At 37.0% G+C, this 21,706-nt stretch overlaps 1 protein-coding gene across 1 annotated transcript; it reads right to left on the bottom strand.

Moving 5' to 3' along the window:
• Positions 1-2,816: 2,816 nt before the first annotated feature.
• Positions 2,817-21,263, bottom strand: LOC140136106 (vacuolar protein sorting-associated protein 4-like). The gene is given in 14 exon segments (XM_072157811.1): positions 2,817-6,721; positions 7,280-7,429; positions 7,950-8,090; positions 9,993-10,212; positions 10,925-11,006; positions 12,325-12,473; positions 13,155-13,273; positions 14,194-14,351; positions 15,067-15,143; positions 16,873-16,922; positions 16,925-16,990; positions 16,992-17,029; positions 17,653-17,764; positions 21,063-21,263. Coding segments are annotated over 13 exon segments (1,335 nt in total). The 5' UTR covers positions 21,084-21,263; the 3' UTR covers positions 2,817-6,721; positions 7,280-7,327.
• Positions 21,264-21,706: the final 443 nt, after the last annotated feature.

Below are 21,706 nucleotides of genomic sequence, written 5' to 3'. Positions count from 1 at the left end.
TCTTTGTTATGCTAAAACCTTTCCCTATTTCACATGCTCAAGGCCATTTCTACACAGGTGAATGAGTATGAAAAGAGTCTTATCACATGACTATTTGGTGCAAACTAAATGTCACATTAGGGAATGTAATGATATTTGGATGACAGGCTTAATACAATCAGACCACAATCTGGTACCGCACCTTTAAAGACAGGAAATAATTGCAGGAAGCCATTCAGACACTAATATGTTGTTCTTGGCTTAACATCTACAGGTTATGAGACTAGGTTATCAAGTCCACAAACACTTTTCTCCCTTGTTTTTTTTTTTAATGATCCGGCGACCACCGAGATCCACACCCTGGCTATGACATTGGATCAGGGAAACAACAACAAACCATGATTACTTTCTCTTATCTGGTCACAAATAATAATTTATTAATACAATTTGTTTTTTGTTTACATGAAAAAGACAGTGTACATGTACATACATAATGCCAGTCAATTGAAATATACTAACAAGTATTACAAGTCTGATGTACAGGGCCTGAATACATATTTTCCCTTTCTCCCCATCTATATTCTACAGTCCGTACTCCGTATAGATGAAAACAAGGAAAATCAGGTCCTGCAAATCGGACTAAGAATTAGAAGGCGCCTCCTTAATTGTTTATAGAGTTTTATGTATTTATAATTCCTCTTAGGAGTAATATCTAAACTTTGTAAGTATAAATATATTACACTTTCTATGTAAAAAAAATCAAATTCATATTTTATTATAGTGATAAAATAAAACTTTCAAGCTGTGAGAAGCTGATAACACTCTATGGGCTATTTCATTTAAAATCCACACTACCCCTAAAATGTTTGAAATTTCTCCCTCAATGGGAGTATGAATACCAAATGGAAGGAACACATAGGTAGCTCTATTTGAATTTTATACACCCTCTGAGAAGGATGGATTCAACCTGAATTTTCCACAGAGGGAGGGTATGTTTCAAATAGAGATGGTTAATGTGGTAATTCCATTTGAAATCCATAATCCTCCTGTGGACAATATTTTCAAAATCGTCCACAGGGGGAGTGTGGACTTTAAACAGATTAGCTAAATGATAGCATATTTATAGACCTTCACGACTGCCTGACAGACTGTAAAGTTCAGGGGTTCAAATTCCCAATCAGTGGCGGGAACCTGTTTAGGTTCTCGCAAAGGGCTTTTGTGAGAACCTTTGGTTCTCATCCAAACCAGGCTTTTGATTCCCGCAAAATATTGAGAAAAAACAGGAGAAATCATAAGGCTAACACACCTTCCCCTTATGGCCTTAATGTTTTTGCAGTTTAAGTCCATGGGTTTCCATTTGTGATGGTACAATAAATTGACACTTACACTTTTTTCCCAACATTTCAGAATTATATTTTTAATAAGATTGTAAGACTTGGAAGCTTACGAGAACCAATTATGGTTCTCGTAGTTGTAATCCAGCGAGAACCTTCAGGAGAACCAGTTCTCGGGCGATTTGAATCTCTGAAGTTTCAGTCTTCAATTGTTCATCAAAAATATGCATTTTTTGTTTCTAGTCAGGAATTGGCTGAAAGGGCTATTCCTGTTGAATTCCACACACCTTTTATGGAACACATGATCTTAATCTCCCTCACAGGGAGTCAAATGGAGTCACCCATTCAGATAACCCCATTTGTAATTCACACTCCCTGTGTGGAAGATTAAGATCATGTCTTCCATGGATTCAACTGGAATAGCCACATGTTTGCCTAAAATATGGCAAATAATGGGGGGATTGAAATGTCAGTGGTAGAGAGGCCTTGTTCACTTGTACAAAATAAAGTTTGATATTTAATACACCATTATAACCTTACTCAACACTCAACACACAATCCTAAGTCAAAATAGAACTCCATAATAATCATGAAAAACATTCACAAAACATAATACACAAAGCATATAAAATTAACACTTATCTTCTGTAGACTTTCACACAATTATGGAGTTCTATTTTAACGTAAGTGGTGTAATTTTTACAGAATTCTCGCGTTTCACAATACGAAGCGCCTCCAGCGGTTGCTGGGTCGAGTCCAAAATACGCAGTGCATCATGGGAAAAGGTCGGCATCCAAAGCCCGCGTAATACGAATACAATACAGGAACATGCATCATTGTGGGTTTAAATATCATTATAATGGTGTTACATGCGAATGCACACTAAAACAACAATTTACAATCATAGTAGATCCATTTTCTATCTATTGATCACAGGGAATCCTTCGTGGAGCTGTTTTCAATATATTTATTATCACACTTGCATGAAAATTTAATAGCAGCTAGAACGACGATGTCGACTCTGGAGTCAAAAATTTGACTGCCAAGAGTAACCGCTGGCGGCGCATCGTATTGTGAAACGCAAGAATTGTGAAGGTGGCCATCTATTAATTCATACATGTTTAAGCCAAAGAGATTAGAAACAAAGAGTACCAACTCAAAATTGCCATGTGTAAAGATATAGCAAATCCATCATTTTAGTTTGTTGCTCATGGTGGGCATTTAAATGGAACAATAACTGGCTTCTTTCAAAGATTACATGTCACAAAGGTTTGCGCATGCAGCACTTGGTGTGCATTTTCGCATTACACGCAAAAAAAACAAGCATGCATTTTGAATCCAAGTTTGCTTGGTGCATGGCAAACAAAAAAAATGTGGAGGTTTACTAATTTTTGCCCTCCATGAGCGACATACCTTGGCACGACATCCTGACAGGACTATGCCAAGTACATAATGTAGATGTACAAACATGTGGAGTCGGTACTCTTTGGTTCTACCTATTTGTATAAGCACATTTGACCAGGTCCCTAATTCAATTCAACACTAAATAACTTATTATTTTGTTTTTGTAGTATTTAACACACTGTGGTTGTTTTTTTCAATGTTTTTGTTGTTTTCATTTAGACATGTTATTGCTCATTCTGACTCACCTTTTTATATACTAGTAACTGTAATAAAGACACCATATAACATCCTTTGTGCGTTATTCATAATAACAAGCAATCAACACCATTGGTAATTTGGCAATGGGATTTTTCAAAGAGTGGTGAACATGCCCCCAGAGCGGTTACTTTCACCATGTTTAAGTATACCAGGACATGCTGCCCAAATGGGTCTGTTTTCACAACTAATTCCTGGACATGGGGGTAGGTATTTCAAATAAAATCTTTGGACATGGGTCCATGTTTTGGAGAAAACATTGCCCTAGTAAAAGAACAAAATTTTGCCATTTTTGAGTAAAAATTACCCTTAAAAAAGGGGTAGGGTTTTGAAACTTTGGCAGCACACCGCGTTAAACATTTGAAAGTTATTTCCAAAATGTTGTAAAATCATACTTCTAACATGTGCAAAGTATTGCCAAAGCTATATGTCACTATTTGATGAGGATTTATCACAAAATATCAATATACTTCTGGATTCACCCGATTTTTCTCATACACAACTATATGATAACAACATTGAGGTTACTTGAGGTGGTCTTTGATTTTCTTGATCTCTCCCATTTCTCAGATCAATCAACCCTGAACATTATTGAATCATTTGAATTGACTTGAATACGCTAATCAAATCCCAACCTTCATCCCAGTGAATTTGATTCCCTTTCAAATCATGTAATTCCTACAATGCTCTCTTGTACACAGTAGGAAAACATTTAAAGGCACTATCAGTGACTGATTACCTAAATCAGAAAATTAAAAAAATCATCGAAAATCTGATTTTTGCTAAGAGCAAATTCAGCAAAACATACCCTGCAAATATTATGACTGAACATGGCCTAATGAGGGTAATAGACAACATTTTAGTTAATGTTGGAAGCAGGCTGTCCATATAGACACTTGTAGCTATACATGTAGTCTGTCTCATCTAAAGTTGAGAATAACGCCATGTTGGATTTCAGTGGTAGATTCCAATAACGCACCCTAACCTCATCCCGCAGGGCGTATGCATATGCCGATGATACGCATAGGAGGACAATTGGTCTGTACGCTGGTGACGCAATCGCACCAATTTGAATCTACCACTGCGAATTCCAACATGGCGTCACTCTCAACTTAAGATGAGACACACTATATATACAATTGAATGGGAGCTTCATATTAATCAACACTGCCGTTTTCCTCCTTTTTGCAAATTCTTTTCATGTGACACATATAAGCCATTCCTAAAAAAAATTGTTTTGTGTGGATCACTGATCATGCCTTTAATATATTTCAGATTCTTAACATTTCAAACCAAATTCACAGTTTATTATTTTTAATGCAACCACTCTCTTAGTTTTATCCTATCTGATTACATACATTACATATCTCATTATGCACAAACTCTGACCATATACTGTCACAAAGTTCACATGATATTTTGCAAAACTGTTCACCATGTAACTATTATAATATTTTTCACAATTCAAGTAAATTCTGAAAATTTAAATTCCTCTCTCAATGACAATTGCATCCCTACAACAGACATAGCGGATTTGAATGCATTGGGCCATTCCAGTTGAAATCCACACATACCTTATGGAAGACATGACCTTCATCTTCCATATGGGGATATGAATGGGCGAATCTACACTCCCTGTGTGGGAGATTAAGGCCATGTCTTCCATAAGGGGTGTATGGATTTCAACTGGAATAGCCCATTATTTCCTCATTTATTTTTCAAGCATTCAGGTACAATCATGGAAATTAAGCAAATTCAGAAATTGGCAAAATATAGAGTATGATATTTCCTAAATTGGCAATTTAAGAATATGACATGTTTAAATAGCAACAAAATACAAACCTACTTCCCCATATTTCTCTTCAGAATTTCAAAGAGAAATTAAATTACAGTAACAAATTAACACAAACTACATTAACATTAAAAGACCAATCACAAAATGAAATGATATATGTAATAAAGCACTTTACCTAAAGCACCTGACTTTTAAAACCATATATTCATATATACCCACTATAACAATAATTGTGGAATTTGATTTGGAGCCAGGCTTAACAAAATTGAGTTAGAAACAAAAAGTAGGAAAATTGTCTTATTCTATTGTTTTTGTCACCATGGATAACAATGGTGGACCTTTCTTGAAATTCTACGCAGACTCCGTCCAGTGTCGAGACTTAAGATTTCAGAGATTATGATGCAAGCCACTGTTTGCAGCCACTGTTTTTTCACATAAAAATCCACTGTTTTTCATATTTCAGAGATTATACAACTTAGTGCATAAAGCTGTATAATGATTATTAATCCCACAATAAAGTCTTGACAATAGGCTGATTCTACAAAAATATGACACTAAGGAAGAACCATACCTGGTACAAAATATTTTTGGGTATATATGAACAAGCCTTATTGTTTATGCCCCAGTTACACCTCAGCATAAATAAGCTCATATGCCATGAATTCTATTGATAAACCCTTAATTTATAGAATTTGTTCAGAGAGGTTGTCAAGAGACCCTAAAACTTGGTCTAGCATTAACCCTGGTAGAAACATATTATAACGCATTCAGCACACCACTGCTGTTCCCAGCAAGTATGCAAAAATGCAACAAAATTTTCTTATTGCATAACTTCAGACCCACATAACCTTTTGATCATTTTGAGCTCCTTGTTTTCTGCAAAACCCATTTTACAGTTTTCTGCTAATTAAAATCATTTGTTTAAATTCTGGGAGTTCCTTACGGAGAGAAGGCAAAATATTGTCTTTCACCAGTCTATTTTGCATTATAATATCCAAAAATTGACCAACAGCTGAAAATAAACACTTTGCTACCATGCACAAAAATAGTATTAAAGTGGTGTGGTCCAAGATGTAATAAAAAGCATCTCTCTCTCTCTCTTTGAATCAGGTAAGCCTATTAAAATCACATTTACTTGTTCAAAATGGTGCCCACCTTCTATACACCACCAGTTTATGTTACAGAGTAAAACATGGGTATGGTACAGCAAATATACTTCTGGTCAACACCCCCCACTACCTGCAGAGTAACTTGAGGCATTTGAGCAACTCTAGGGCATTGGAGAAACTCTATGGCATTTGAGCAAAACTAGGGCATTTCTGTATATGGCTTTTCCTCTCAAAATTGATATTTTCAGGATTTAAAAATAAGATTGCCTTTCTTAGTTGCTGCAAGTTGTAGAAATGTACTAGATGTTTGACGCTAAACCTAGTAAGATATGCACTGTATCCTCATGTCCGATTTCCACTGCCAACATCCACATATTAGGCAGCCAAAAGCAGGTTTTCAAATTACTACAAATGTCAACAAATTCCTAAACCATTGGTTTCTCAAAAAACTACCAAACTTACAGTGGCTAATGTCGAAAAATTGCCCCAATTTTTCTCCACTGGCTTCCATGGGACATACGTCAAATATTGTGCTGCAAATCCCGAAGTCCACGAAATAGGCTACCAAATTGCTGGACTGACAACCCTGATGTAAGTCAGTGTAGGTCCCAATGGAATTGGCTGAAACCGTGTATCAACTTGATGTCCTTTTCAAGCCTGTGTCCATTTCGCAAGTGATTAATAAGCAAAATAATAAAGTACTATTTATAATAAATATATACAAATGTTTTAAAGTCTGTTTGTACAATGCACCAAGAGCCACTTATTATAATGGTAAGAGCATTGGTAATATTTCCATGTGTTTGGTGAGGAGTCACTTTCTCAGTATATTCTGTCTGCTGGCCCTGAAAAATAACACACATGAAAAATATGCATGAATAAATGAAAAGGAACAAACTTGACGAAAAAAGTCCTTGTTTACCGGTATTTACAAACACACATTTTTGCCGTCAAAATGTTACCTCAAAAGGAGGACCACTCACACAATTATCCAAGTGTGGACTGTGTGAATGGGGTTTCAACTGCCATACTGAGGACAATTTCAGCCATTTTTGTGCTAAAATGTCCACTATTGACAGCAAGCATGTTACACACCCCATCCATTGAGCTATTCCATTTAAAATCCACACTACCCCTGTGGAAGATTTAGCTTAAGTCTGCCACAGAGGGAGTATCAATTTTGAACAGAATATACAATTGGGTAACTTCCATTTGAAATACTTACTCCAGTTGTTGAAGATATAGGTAAAGCCATAATACAGGGGGAGTATGGGTTTCAAAATGAATAACTCTGACCAATTACATTTGAAAAACATACTCCCCTTGTGGAATATATTTCCAAAATCTTCCACAGGGGTAGTGTGGATTTCAACTGGAATAGCCCATTAAAGCCATTTACTTACCTATTGAAGTATCAAATCCTAAGCTACATATTATGACGTTAGCATGTGCTAGCCTTCTTGACCAAACTCGTTTGTAAATTTCTCATACTGCGCTATATCGCCTTCTCCTACTGATGGTCTTGTTTTGGAGAGAGCCTGCTGCAAGTCTTTCTGTATAGTAATAAATTAAAATCAATAGCGTGTGTCATATCTTGGTCACAATTGTCATGTTATGACTTAGCATAGTAGATCAAAACATGTAAGAATTAACAGCAAGAGCAGTGATGCAGCTCAAATGTTTGTTTGAATTTAAATTTACTTCATACTCCAGGGCATCTGAGGGCAGTTGGAGCAGCTACACTCTTCCACCGTATATTCTATGAAGAGGCTAATAAACTCATGTGCCAGCTAATGCCTAACATCCAGATACTAGATCCCCATCTCAGACAGTCTGTGAGATGTCATAGCTCTGCAGTCAAGACCCCAAGATCAAATATTGTCAGCTATCAACTATTATTTGTACCATTCAAAGCACATATCTGGAATGCCCTCCCCAAGCACACTCCAACTGCAAACTATGGGCCAGCTTCAAAAAGGAGGCCAACCCTCAGCAGTTCCTACGTTGTTACTGCTGTGATATGCCTTTGTCCTGAAAAAATATACAAATATAGAAACTTTGCACTTTACTTACGACTGTGATGGGTGGTTCCCTTAATTTTTCTCCTGGTACATCCATCCATGTCATAGGTACAGCATTAGGATCCCCAGGTGAACATGGTTCTAATAAATCATGTACAATCATGCCTGGATTGTGGGGATCCTCACCTGACACCTGTGTTGGGGTTAGAAAATGGGTAAAGTTAACTTTTATATGTGTACAAAATTTGTAGCACAAATGGTCAATCTACACTATTTTGCAAAGACCTTTCACACTGGCTGACCCCATTGCATTAAAAGAACTATGTCACTTCTGCGTAGCATTGCGCGATGCAGATTTATCTGCGAATGAGGTGCTGATGTGATGATGATTAATGACGTGATTAAACTGTGCCAAATCGTGCAGTGTGAAAGGTCTTTGCAAATAGATGTAGTGCCCTTCTTGAAATCACAGCATAGTACGCTCAAATGTAAAGGCGGCACAATTATACCACTCTCGCATATACAGAGATGCATTGAACTATTGCTTCAAATATGGTACTTAAGTTGCCACTACTATACTTTTCCTGTTTCATGGAGTTTAAACATGCCAAACAATTTATGTGTTGGGGTGCACTTGTCTGTGAGTGCCAACTCTGTACATATTGGCTAGGGGTTGATGGTGCACGGTTCCAAATGCAGACCAAGAAGACTTTCCACATAGATAAACTTTATAAACTCCTCAAAAAAAGTTTGGAAACTTTCAAAAACGGTTGTATATCAGAAAATTTTGAAATCTATCTCCATATTGTTTTATACCAGCGAAAACATTGTTCTTTTCTGTCAACAATGATACCTCATTTGTGACGATAGCTTATTCCACGGCTGAGTAACTTTCTTTGAAAGACAGAGAGGTCTCAAAGAAAATGTGCGAAACTGACCATAATCTGCGCTCATCTTATTGCACCGAATGAATGAACGAGTGGTTTAATGCATGAATAAAAGAATGAATGAAAAGTTGTTTGCAGTACATCATGTTGAATGGAAAGTGCTAGGATGGGATTAGCAGTTCTAATGTGGATTCAAACAGATCAACGCAAGTCAACCTATCTTGCTGGTCACTTCTTCACAGTGGTCATTTGCAAGAAAGTTCTAATCAAATATGGTTCGATTACCAGACCTGGATAAGGCTCGCGCTATTGGTCAGCTGGAGGCTGGCATACCTCAGAATCACGTTGCGGCAACTTTTGGATTTTCCTGCAGTATGATCTCCAAGCTAAAAGTCAAGTTTCGTCAGACCGGAGATGTCAAAGACAGACCCAGAAGTGGCCATCCAAGAAAAAACACCGGCTGCAGAAGACCGGTACGTGAGACTGGCAGTACTTTGAAACCGTTTTTAATGAAACAGTGTTGTATTCCTTATTCATGTTTACTGAAGCAAATGACGCAGACAATGACAGATTTGGCACATTTCGTTTGAGACCTCCTTGTCTTTCAAAGTCAGTTACTCAACAATTAAATAAGTTATGGTCACAAATTTGGTGTCATTTTTGACAGGAAAGAACAATGCTTGTATTGATATGAAATAATATGGAAATAGATTTCAAATTTTTGTGATATAAAGCCGTTTTGGTAAGTTTCCAAACTTTTTTTGAGGAGTTTATATTTGAAGATGTGAATATACCTATATCTGTAGCTCAATGCACACTATATTTTAACCAAACTAAATGAAGCAAGGGGAAATGCTTAATCAAGCACCACTTAGTTTATACCTTTATGTAGAAACGTATCATTCCATGACTGATTTAGAGTCTCTGACTTCATCCGACTATCCAACAGTAATTTTTTGTTAAGAATTTTTATTTTCAAAATTTCTACGCTGCTTTGTCTTCCTCCCAAGTACTTTTTATGACCATCTAGGCCATGGTTCTCAATTATAATATAGCTCGCTGACCATTGAGAGCCAAACAAATGTCAAATATCTGTGTTTTTGAGGCCCAACACTTTGTTTTACTATGTTTACTGTACATTGCAAAGCTGCTGAAAAGCCAACCACTATTAGGATTGGTCCAAGGGCCGTAAATTTAGATCAACTCACCCTTTTGAAGTGTGTTGCTGACTGTACTTTCCTCACAGGTACCATGAGAGCCTCTCTAACAGCGATGCTGATATCAGCACCAGAGTAACGCGGGCTGTTCTCAGCCAATTTCCTATAGTCTTTTTCTGACAGAGTTGTCATTGTTTTGCCGATGCTTAATTTGAATAACTCTATACGAGCTTGTACCTCTGGCAGTGGGATGTATATTCGTCTTTCAAATCTGTAAATAAAATATAAATAAATAGCTGCTTATAAGCTTTCTACCTTCATGTTACATCACCAATGTAGGAAATGACACTGGCTGTTTCCTCATTGGACACATTACTTTGCTGACTTACCTGTCTAATAGTCATCATAAAAAATGCTACCAACTGTAATCTGTAGGCATCCCTTGGCCTGAGGCCAGCTGCTACTATAGAACACCACCCCCACCCCACCCCACATTTTCAGACTTCTAACATATGAAACAAGTGCTTTTGATGCCAAGATTAGCCAGTTTGTTTTAAAAGTAAGACAAACTTGGTATAAACCAGAGTCTGAAATAAATGCTACCCCAAAATGTATTCCAAGCTGAAATCACTCTACTACACCTTTTGATTTATTCATGTTGGTGCAGAGCAAGTTCTTGGTGAAAGCCTGGCAATTTCTTGGAAATAAAAAACTAGCATAATAGTCTGTCCTGCAATCTCTTTGGATTTTTGATGAATTTCCCACACTCGCTTTTTTATCCATTAAAGCCATTTTGACTTGATTTTACAGAAGTATTTTATAATTTTGAGTAGTCTGCAAATGTTTTCATGATGGATCAAAATCAGCATAAATATTTTTGAAACCTGGCTTATCTGATCTCAAAAACAAATGTGAAGTGATCAACTTTTCCTCTTTTATTTACTATTCTTCTTGCCAGTAAGGCAAACTTTGTTAAAACTTACCTTCTTCTGATAGCTGAGTCAAGAACCCAAGGAATATTGGTAGCACCTAGCACCAAAATCTGGTCATTATCGCTATTTAAACCTGCAAGGTATAATATATCAATACACATCAAATATGGTTTGCAACAAAGTGTTTAACATGTAACTCTGTGGAGATAATTGCTGCTGAGAGCACTAAAACCTCAATGTTCAAAAAGTTTTACAGGCTTCTAGCCAAAAAAACACACCTTGTTATTTCTAATTGTTAGTTTTGTATAGCCGAGTTTTGGTCAAGTTAAATGATAACCAATTTTATGATTTTCTATAATCAATGCTCGCTCTCAACAATTAAATGTTCTGTTCTATACTTATCATGAAGCAAACAGAAACTAGAGTCAACAGACGCTGAGTACAAGCCGCAATTTGACCCCTATAACTTGACCCCTGGGTTACGGATGGGGTCAACTGCTCTTGCATTGTGCTTAGGATGTCATAAGAAATATTCCTGGTCAATTTCAGCTTAATCGAACTTACACATGGATTTTGATTTTTTTTTAAATTTTTGATTGACCTTTTGACCCCCTTAATGACCTTTGACCTCAATGAAAAAAAAACCTTATGTAAACCAAAAAAATGCATTGTTCCAATTTTAATAAAAAAATTCTACTATGTTTAGTTGTCGAGATAAAAATTCTTAAAGTTATTCAGCTAAAAACAGGAAGTGACCCCTTAATGACCTTTGACCCCGAAAATAAAAATACCATGCATACATCAGGGAACACTGATTCATGTGTGATGGTTATATTATTCTGGTCTGTTTATCTTTTGAGATAAAAATTTTTTGAACATTTTTGATAATTTTGGTTTTTGACCGGAAGTAACCCCTTAATGACATTTGACCCCAAAACTGTAGACATCCTAAAGACCCTGGCTAATAGCAATGCATGTGTGTTAATGGCGACTCTCTGCTATGTAATTTGTACAGACAGTGATTTTTTGAATTTTTTTTACAAATTTTCAGATTTTGACCGGAAATGCCCCCTTAATGACCTTTGACCTCAATTCTTTTTAGGAAGTTTTAAGCACTGCCACATGTTGATTCATATGCATGAGTCACATGATCATTGCATGTAATTTGTGGAAGGAGTAGCATTTTTTGTGAAATCAACATTTTTGGCCATAAGGTCAAGGTCAAAGGTCACAGTCAGGTCAAAGTCAAATGTAAGGTTTGGCCTAGTCCAGTGGTCATTTGGCTCAAGTATGGTTGAAATCTGTCGAAGCACAAGAGAGCTAGGGCGAAACGTGGCAAGTCACGCAAAATGTCACGAGGTTGCCAGAGGAAAGAAAGAAAGAAAGAAGAATTAGAAGAAGACAGAACAAGCCGACGTTCGTCGTCGGCTTGTAAAAACCTCTTGACCTACCTTGCATTTGTACTAGGAATTCTGTCTTAATACGGCGGGCTGATTCGCTCTCGTTCTCACTTCTTGAACCACACAGAGAGTCTACTTCATCAATGAAAATAATGGAAGGTCGGTTTTCTCTGGCAATCTCAAATAGATTCTTCACAAGTCTGTTTGAATGGGATAAAACACATTCATGTTACTAATGGCAATCATGGCACTACATAGTCTACTGTAGTAGACCATTATAATTTATCATCCCTCTAATCCCTCTGACCATGGAAAATCCACCAATGACCTGTTCTGATCCAACAGCTAGCCATCCAATTTTTGATATCAGATTCAAGTTCATTATTTTTCTCATCATAATCCTGGTAATAGTTAAGGCCTAAAATAAATTTTATTTACGTGGTGTGAACAAAAACATCTTAAAAAGTGGTTAACACCGGTGGAAGTACATACTATTCAATGAGGATTGTTATACATGTTTTTGCTGCTGATATTCAATCGCTGGAATGCAAAAATGGCAGACTAGATGCTAAAAATGTTGAAATACGGTTAATTTTGGCCTAAAACAAGCCAGGGGAAAAAGTTGGTTGGGTCTATATCTATAAATTGGCAACTGTTTTTCTTAGTGAGTCTAACTACCATACAATGTTACTGCTCAATTTTCTGTCATGTTCGCAAAAGGCACTTAACTTAAGCAAAACCTTCCCTTTAGACAATGTATGTATAACAAATATTCAATTTTTGTTACAACTGCATACATGTTCACTATCATGCCAAGTTCTTATATCTTACATGGTTAAAATCAAATTTTCATTAACTTTCAAAGTTATTGTTTGGCTTACTTTTCACTTTCACCAAGCCATTTGGAGACAAGATCAGCTGAAGATACCGAAAGAAAACATGAGTTGTTGGCCTCTGTCGCAACAGCTTTGGCTAAGTATGATTTACCTGTACCAGGAGGCTAGATAGAGAAAAAACAGAAAAAAACCATTTAAGTAATAAGAGTTCCAATGCCAAAACTGAATATCTTGTGGTCATAAATACACTACACAAAAGTATTTCATTAGCCTTGCTTCAGCAAAGAGTCAATATGAAGGAAAACCATTTTGAAGCATCCATAATATAAGCTAACAACAGTAAATACCACAAAATACCACAAGAATAACCATGTTGCGCATTCTCTTGGTCGGGCTAACGTCACAAAGGGGAAATAGCCTTGTAAAACCAGTGTGCGCATGTGCAGCGCATGTGCAGTTCCCCTTTCTCGAGCAATGTTCCCGGATGTCCGACCGAGTGAATGCACACATCCCACATGATGCAATTACCCTATCGCTGAACAGGCCACTGGACGAAACAACTGTGGCTACCGGTCGGTGATCGTGTGCTAAGGTTTGAGTACCGGGGCACCAAGAGACTTCTTTGTTCATCTTCTATTCTTTTTTGTTTCTTCTTTGACTTCCCATTCTAACAACCTATGGGCAATTTTAGGGTTTATATAAAGGAGCATGACCAGATTGGCAGCCTAAAATCTCCTATTTTTCTTCATCAAAACTGAGATTTTAGTTGCAGAAGAAAGCTCACACTTTTCTCAGTACCCCAGTGTTGTTTGGTTTAAACAATGTGAACAAAAACATGGTAAAAAAGTGGTATTAACCAAAAGTGACTCTGAAGCATCTATCCTATTCTCATATCAAAACTACTTGGGAAACAGATTATTTTAATGACCTACTCCTCCTAGAGGTCAATTTGGCAATGGGGTCCATGATTTTTCTCCCACACGGATATGGTACCCTACAAAGGGTATCTGGTACTGACACAAAACCTTGGTATATAATGTACATTGGTAAGAGCAAACACCCTAACACACACACCCCCACTTACCCCATACAATAAGATTCCCCTCCATGGTTTTCTCTTCCCTGTAAATAACTGTGGGAATTTGATGGGCATAATAACGGCTTCCTTCAGTGCTTCCTTGGCACCCTCTAGACCAGCCACATCTGACCATTTCACATTAGGTTTCTCTACCACTATTGCACCTGTTGAACAATAAAAGTCAATGTTACCCAGATAAGCAAAACAAAATTAATCTTTAAAAGGGTTAGATTTAGGATTTTTCAGAGGTTATGTACGTATATGTAGATATCAACTGTCTGCTCTGAAGTCGTTAAGGTGAAAACTCAGTTTTGGAATGTCAGCTGTTTTCATTTGATGTTGGTAGGGCAGGAACATGTACTGGACCAATACTGCAGAATACACATTCTTGATAAAGCTTTGAACAATTACATCCCACTTTAAGTCTTCACAAAACTTACTTTGTAGCCTTGGTTGTTTTTCTCTTACTCTCTTCTTTAAAAACTTGTTTAGTTACACCATGGCTTACTAGCATTGTATTATTTGTATATTGTTTTGGTTTTTCTATAAACCAAGGCAAACTTTGCAACACCACATGTACTCACATATACCAGTATCCTGCACTACATGTAAATCACCAAAGGCACGACAAAGCATGCAAATCTCTCGCCACAATCCAATACATCCACATACAGTACATAAGTGTGTATAACTGCAGACAGAGTATTCTCCCTACAGTATTGCTAGGCTAGGGTGGAGCAAATTCTTGGCTAGAGTAAACTATAGATAGGCTTAACTAAAGAGTATGAATGTTTTCTGCACATATGGTCTATGTTTATGGCCATATCAATGATCATGATGATTATGAATAGCCAGAAGACTTATAGCAAGTCTACTTACTTTGCAACTGTGATGATAATTTCTTCTTCTCTGGATCTTCCTCACTATCACTGTCACTGTCCCCTCCTTTACTTTTCCTGGAAACATACAGAGATAAAAGATCTCACAATTAACTGAAAGTTAAATATTATGCATGCTTCAGATATGCTGCCTAGGAAAATGAAATAGGTTTGTAAGAATCACTGATAACTGTGTCTGGACAAGACACACCTACGCATAAATAAACCCAAGGCACCAAGGGCATTGCTTTGGGTGTCTCATGTCTTTGCTTTTGGAATGGAGGGTACCCACCGATGTGTAACCCTGGAAATATTATCCAGCATGTGATTGCCTTTATGTGATTATTGCTTTAAGGTTATTAATTATTTTAAACTGTTGTGATTTGGTAGTTCACAGCATCTTACGAATGGTAGTGAGCTTTGGCAAAAATTGCATTGCTCAATTCATAGCGAAGCGTGTAGAAGAATTAAAATATCACAGATATACTTTTATAGGTGCTGCGGTTCTTGAGTTACGTTGTGAAGAGGGCTGAAACAACAACACTTTTGCAAAACGTACATAACTAATTAACAACAATAAATTAAGCAAGTTTGCAGAGTATACGGTTTGTAGAATGAACTTTTGCAAAACATCAAGGTGTTAATTTTCAATAATATATTGATCTAGGTAATGAAAATCAATTTTTAGGTTGCTTCGACCAACAATACCTCGTCTACCCTTAAAGAAAGGTAAATTATTAATTAGCAACTTATGTAATAGATCCACTTTGTAGGATATGGTTTGTTGATGCATTCATATGACAAGTGCCAAGCCACTTTACTAGGAAGTGAAAATTTTTCAACTTGCAAAACCAATGGGTATCGATCAATTGGCTCAATGCTCTGAAAACAGAAGTAAACACAGAGCATGTGTGTGATCGAATATATACTCAGTTTGAAGGATACTATGCAATATGCTCTTGAAGAAATTCATCAGGTTTGTTTGATACAATTAACAGAATGTTCTTCTTGTCAAAACCAATTCATTTTACTGACCTGACCTGTTGGTGACCAATCAACCAGAAGGAAGGATCAAGTACCATCACTCCGATGATGGCCTTCGACCAAGATGGCCGAAACTGTCAGGTCAGTAAAATTAATTGGTTTTGACAAGAAGAACATTCTGTTAATTCTATGCAATATGCATTACCCTTAAGACTTCCGAAAGTATCTTTAAATTAAAGGTGTATTTCTTGATCCTAGCATCCTCTTTTTATGACATTTTTCAGTAGATATCCACGAAAAACGCTTTTTCACAAATTTTCAGTTGATTCCGATTTTGAGTTTGCGAGTTACATGTATGCATAATTAAGTGTATTACACTGCTCCATAGGCCACTGTTGTAATTTGACGATATTTTTGCTAAACAAATTAATCGGCAAGAAATGTTTTGTACATAAACATTACGTAGCCAGAGGTTTCCAGTGGTATAAAGAAAAGTGTGGGAGATGAGGCTATGGATCACGAAATGCCCTATTAGGCCAAAAAAAAAAGAAGCTTTGTCTCAAAGCTTGCTTGTAGCTTGTAAAATCCCAAGATTTGACAAAAAACAAATCACGGACATTTTTTATTTCAAAAAAAAAATTTTTTTTGTTTTTCCAGAAAAATTAGTGAAAATCAGACTTTTTTCTCAAAATACCATGAAAAAAAAAAATCGGAATAAAAAAAAAAAAAAAAAAAAAAAATCGCATTTCGCATTTGTTTTTAAATTTCTCGTGAGCTTTGAGACAAACCTTTTTTTTTTTTTTTTTTTTTTAATGTATCTTACCCTTTGTTATTACTAGATTCTGAACTTTTCTGAGGTTTCTTTCCACGCCTTTCTTCTTCTTTTTATCCATATACTGTTTGAGTTTCTCTGCTCTCTCTAGGTACGTCTGGCACTTGGCTCAGTATGTTTTCTTTGGCTTTTTCTCCAGGTGTTTCATCTAGAATAAACAAAATATTAGAAGTGTGACTACTAGGGGTGTAAACCTTTACACATTTCACGTTTAACAGACAGCAAATGCACTATCCGTTTAGGAAAATCACAAACCGTTTAAACATAGAAGTTGTAATGAATGGTGACATTCAATGCATATTGAACATCTCCATTCACTAACATTTCTGATGAAAATATGGTGTGCACTTTTCAAATTCTGTGTGCACTTTTCTTAAATAATTTCACATTGTTATACAAGGGTCCAGTATTTGTTATCAACCATTGTTGACTTGTTTTGGAACTCCAATAATTTTTTTTTAAATTAACTTTTTTTAAAAACATACTGGTACGTTTAAACGGTTAACCAACCGGATTGTGGTCCATTTGAACGGATACATTGTAAACAAATAATCGTTAAATTACACACCTAGTGACTAATTGAAATTTAACAAACAATTTTGTTGGAACTTGATTGCTTGACCGTTCGCAGCTCCTAAAGACCCCCTTTTTACCAGTACGCTCTCAGCTCCAAATGACCAACCATCTCTGAATTCCAGGAAAGCAAACTCACCAAAAATTTTATGATGTGCCCCCCCACTCCCCGGGGTTAACACCCTACAAGATACTTACATTTAATACAATGTAGGAAGTATTCAACCCCATGTTCGTATAGCCTCAATGCTTCTTCATAATTTTCAGCTTTGTCTTCCTCAGTTGCCTTGGTGACAAGCTGGATTGCTTTCTGTAAACAAAACACAATTAATGATTAAATGAGAAATGGTCTCCACATTACGCTTGTACAATTTATGTACTGGTACCGGTTAACCGGTATACATAAATGACAGCCATTCACTGCCCAATGATCATTCAGAATCAGGGTATACAACAAAGCTACTTATTTTACTGACCCTCACAACAAGGTTTGGGTGTTGACTGTTTGCAACTTCCCATGCATAGGTTATACATGTAGAGGCTGTCAGCCTTTCGCCATCTTGTGGGTACAAATGATACGCGTGTTCATGCGTTGGACACTACGCGCATGCTGTTATCGCCACGCAGCTGTTATCACGCATCGACAGTGATTTTGCTGTTCACGCATGGAGATCGAAGTCATCGAACAACCATCGCAGCGTGTAGGCCTACCCACAAGATGGCAGCATATGACGTTACGCTGACGGCCTCTATTGGATTCTGTCACACAAACAATACCCAGTGAATTGTAAATGCAGATTAAAGTAATTCAATAATTCATGACCGCCAAGAGAACTCAAGAGTTCCTGCATCTTATTCTTAATCCTTGGAGCCCAATTAACAGCATAAAAATACATGTTTCTTTATTTGTAGTGGATATGAATATGGTCGTTTTCACAGTAAACTATCATGAAATCCTGAAATAAATCTAAAATTCCAAGCCTGATAAAATCAACTCTGTCTGTGTCTGTCTGTTTGCAAAATTTGGAGCGATTGTTGAATAGGGTGCAACTCTACTAGTCTTACTACAAGACTGCCCCACCCCAACCCTAAACCCTAAACTCCGTAAACGAGGACTGGACTCAAGTCTAGCAAGTTGCACCCTATTCGGTAATCGTACCCAAAATTTTAACAGAAGTGTTGCTTTCTACTTAGACTATATATATGTATAGCGAATAGCGATAGTACTGTGAATTTCAGCTTTCTACCTTCTTCTTCTTCCTTATTAGTGCCTCCCTCATTACCCTGTGTAAAGATAGTCACTTGTGCTGAGCATGAAATTGGTCACTTATCGCTCACTGTTCAAAATGTGACATCTACACCAATTACAGTCCCCTAAACTGTCTACTTTTTAGCCGACCTCAATTCCGAAACATTTAGTGATAGTTAAAAATGCGATCCCCAACCCTTTGGTTACCTTTGGGCGAATTTTTGAAATCTCCATGAGTCTCCGTGTCTGAAATTCCCGGTATAAACATCGAAAATGTCGCAATTCTCAGTTCTCGGTGATGATACTATATCCGCATCGCTGTTTTCATACATGAATATGCATATCTCTGACCCCTGTAAGGTCAAAAACGTGGCGTTGATTTCAACCAATCCGATCCACCGTTTAATAAGGCCAAATTGGTCAAGCTGGGAGATTCCACGTTTGTTGATAGAAAGACAGCCTAGGCTAATAGAAATTGGCACTCTATTCGTGGTGGATAATAATAAAGTTTAAAACATGTAGGCCTAGCCTATGTCCGGCACTTAGGCAGGGCGATTCTTTGTTGGATTATTTAATTTGATCCTATTTGTGACCTCTTCTCATAATTTATTACTTTCCTTTTCTCACAAGTAAAGTCTGAAACATCGAGTCCGAGTACCGTCCATCGAACTTGGATGCCCGGTTTGGATGTAAGCTTAAGCGCTTAGGCCTACATGTTGACGCAAATTCAAGAAAGTAGAAAACTTGGAAGTATGAATATATCTGCCTCTGTATTTTGCAAACTAAAACAAGAATAGGGCCTACTCTATTAAATAAATACGAAAATGAGAGTAGGCCTATGACTGAATTGAAATAGATGCCAAGACACTGAAACTGATATCGTATTAAAAAGTCACACCGGCGCTTGCACAAAGTTATGAATGAATCATGCCGTACAATGGTTTATACTCATCACATGTATATCGCCATGGTCGGGGCACGTATGCAGGGCTATTTTGCATGCTTGTCATGGGTCGACCTGGCTAAAAATCCTGGCGTTTGCGGGCCGAATGTGGCAACCCAAAATTTACGGTCGACCTGGGAGAAACCGATTTACGAGAACTTAGGTGGTCTATCGTGTGCGATACGCTATTTTTGGTCGACCTGGGATTTTTTTCTCCCAGCTTGACCCAAAACGCTTTAATAAGCAGCTTGATACTGACGTCATATCTGAGGTGACCAGGAGGCAGGAGCTAGATACCATTTTGGTAAACTGAACTCGACTCATGCGTTCTTTTGGTTCACATAAATCGAACAAAATTTTCAATAACGGGTAATAGTATGATTTCAATTTTTTATTAATGAAGTTACTTGTAGTTTTGAGGAATGACAAAGTTGTTTTTGGAAACTTAGATGTTTGTTTCAACTGATGATGTAGGATCGCAAGGTGAGTGAATTCGTGAAGAGATTTGCTTGTTTGAGTGATAGTAGGATATGGGATGTAGGCTAGTCCTCTGTGTTTGACCGGCTCCGACGCCTCAATTCACAACGTCTCAATTGTACCTGCTTACCAGACAGCAATACTGCGTATTGCTGTATGGAACCAGATATACTCCCTCATATGTATGAGTATCGCACTGCAGACAAGCTGTACTTATTACAAGCTGTATCTTTGAGGTGGCAAACTGGACAATTAGACATCACTAATGTACTCACTTGGCTTCTACCTATAAAAGCATGTTGTAAGCTACATTGATACCGATGCCACCAATAGAAATAGATTTGCCCCTTCATTTTGCATACCACTTTGTCCCATTTTTTTCCCCTCAAATCTTCACAAAATGCAAAAAAAACGCAAAAATATGCAATGGGTGTAGTACCCCCTTTTATAATGTTAAAAATTATTTCATTCGTGTACATCGTAGAACATTCAACTACGCTTGTTATAAATATACAGGAGTGTACAATGCTAATCTATGACTATGCGTCTAGAAGTGCGACTGTGCGAGGTTATCTGCGAGACTGCGTACAACAGCCTTACTTACAACGCAGTCATGGACAGCATCATGAGCATGTCATGGTCCGGACATGATGGGCCGGCCGTTCCATTCCACGATGTACACAAATTAAATAATTTTTCTATACTTATAGGCACTGGCATTTTGCATGGCAAATGTGTGGCTGAAGTGAATGAATAAAATTAAGTACTTTTCGGATATAATATAACTGTAGCTTAAATTTCATAAATATTAAAGCAACAGTCAACAATCATGATCATCGCGGTTCCGCGGTTCGCATCATACATGCATACATTCAGCTGTATTGTGCGAGAGCATACACGACGATGATCGTGAATGATAGAAAAAATTGTATATCTCACCGTCATTTTCTCACTCGACATTGTGATAATTTTTGTTCTTGAATGGATCTAGAGATGGCAAATATATTGTGTACACTGTATAATCACCAACAGGGATATCTACACCGCCCGAAATAGATAATTTCATAACATTTTTCTCGGGATTTTTTCCTTCGACACACACAGCGATCGGAAATCAGTCGGCGACTGACGAAAAAATGACCCTTTAGCACCCACAAAATTATTTCACCGAACATTTACAGAAAACATGAGATAAAACAAGTATTCTTGAAAATACGCTATAATAATGACCTTTATTTATACCTTTTATATATAAAATATACATAAACGTTTCAAAAATTGCATTTTATATAAATCAGGAAAGGCATATAAATCGAATTGTAATATTTTTTTCTAAGCTTAGGTGGTTTTGTTGATCACGTGATTGGATTTACCCATAGCGCTTTGCAGCGAAGTAAATAAAACTTCCGCAATTGTCATTCATTGAGTCACTCAATATGATTCAGTGCAATGTGATATAATAGAATATTAAAATGCGTTGAACTCGTGACTTTAATTAAAAGTTAGACGAACCTGATAATTACCTAATATAGATACCTGATAGCTTTCCAACGAAATGTTACCCAGGTTTTAAAAACAAGCAC

The sequence above is a fragment of the Amphiura filiformis genome, chromosome 16 (assembly GCF_039555335.1).
Source record: "Amphiura filiformis chromosome 16, Afil_fr2py, whole genome shotgun sequence".
NCBI lineage: Eukaryota > Metazoa > Echinodermata > Ophiuroidea > Amphilepidida > Amphiuridae > Amphiura > Amphiura filiformis.
The sequence above is the reverse complement of the archived record's forward strand: the minus strand, read 5'-3'. Positions and strand labels throughout refer to the sequence as shown.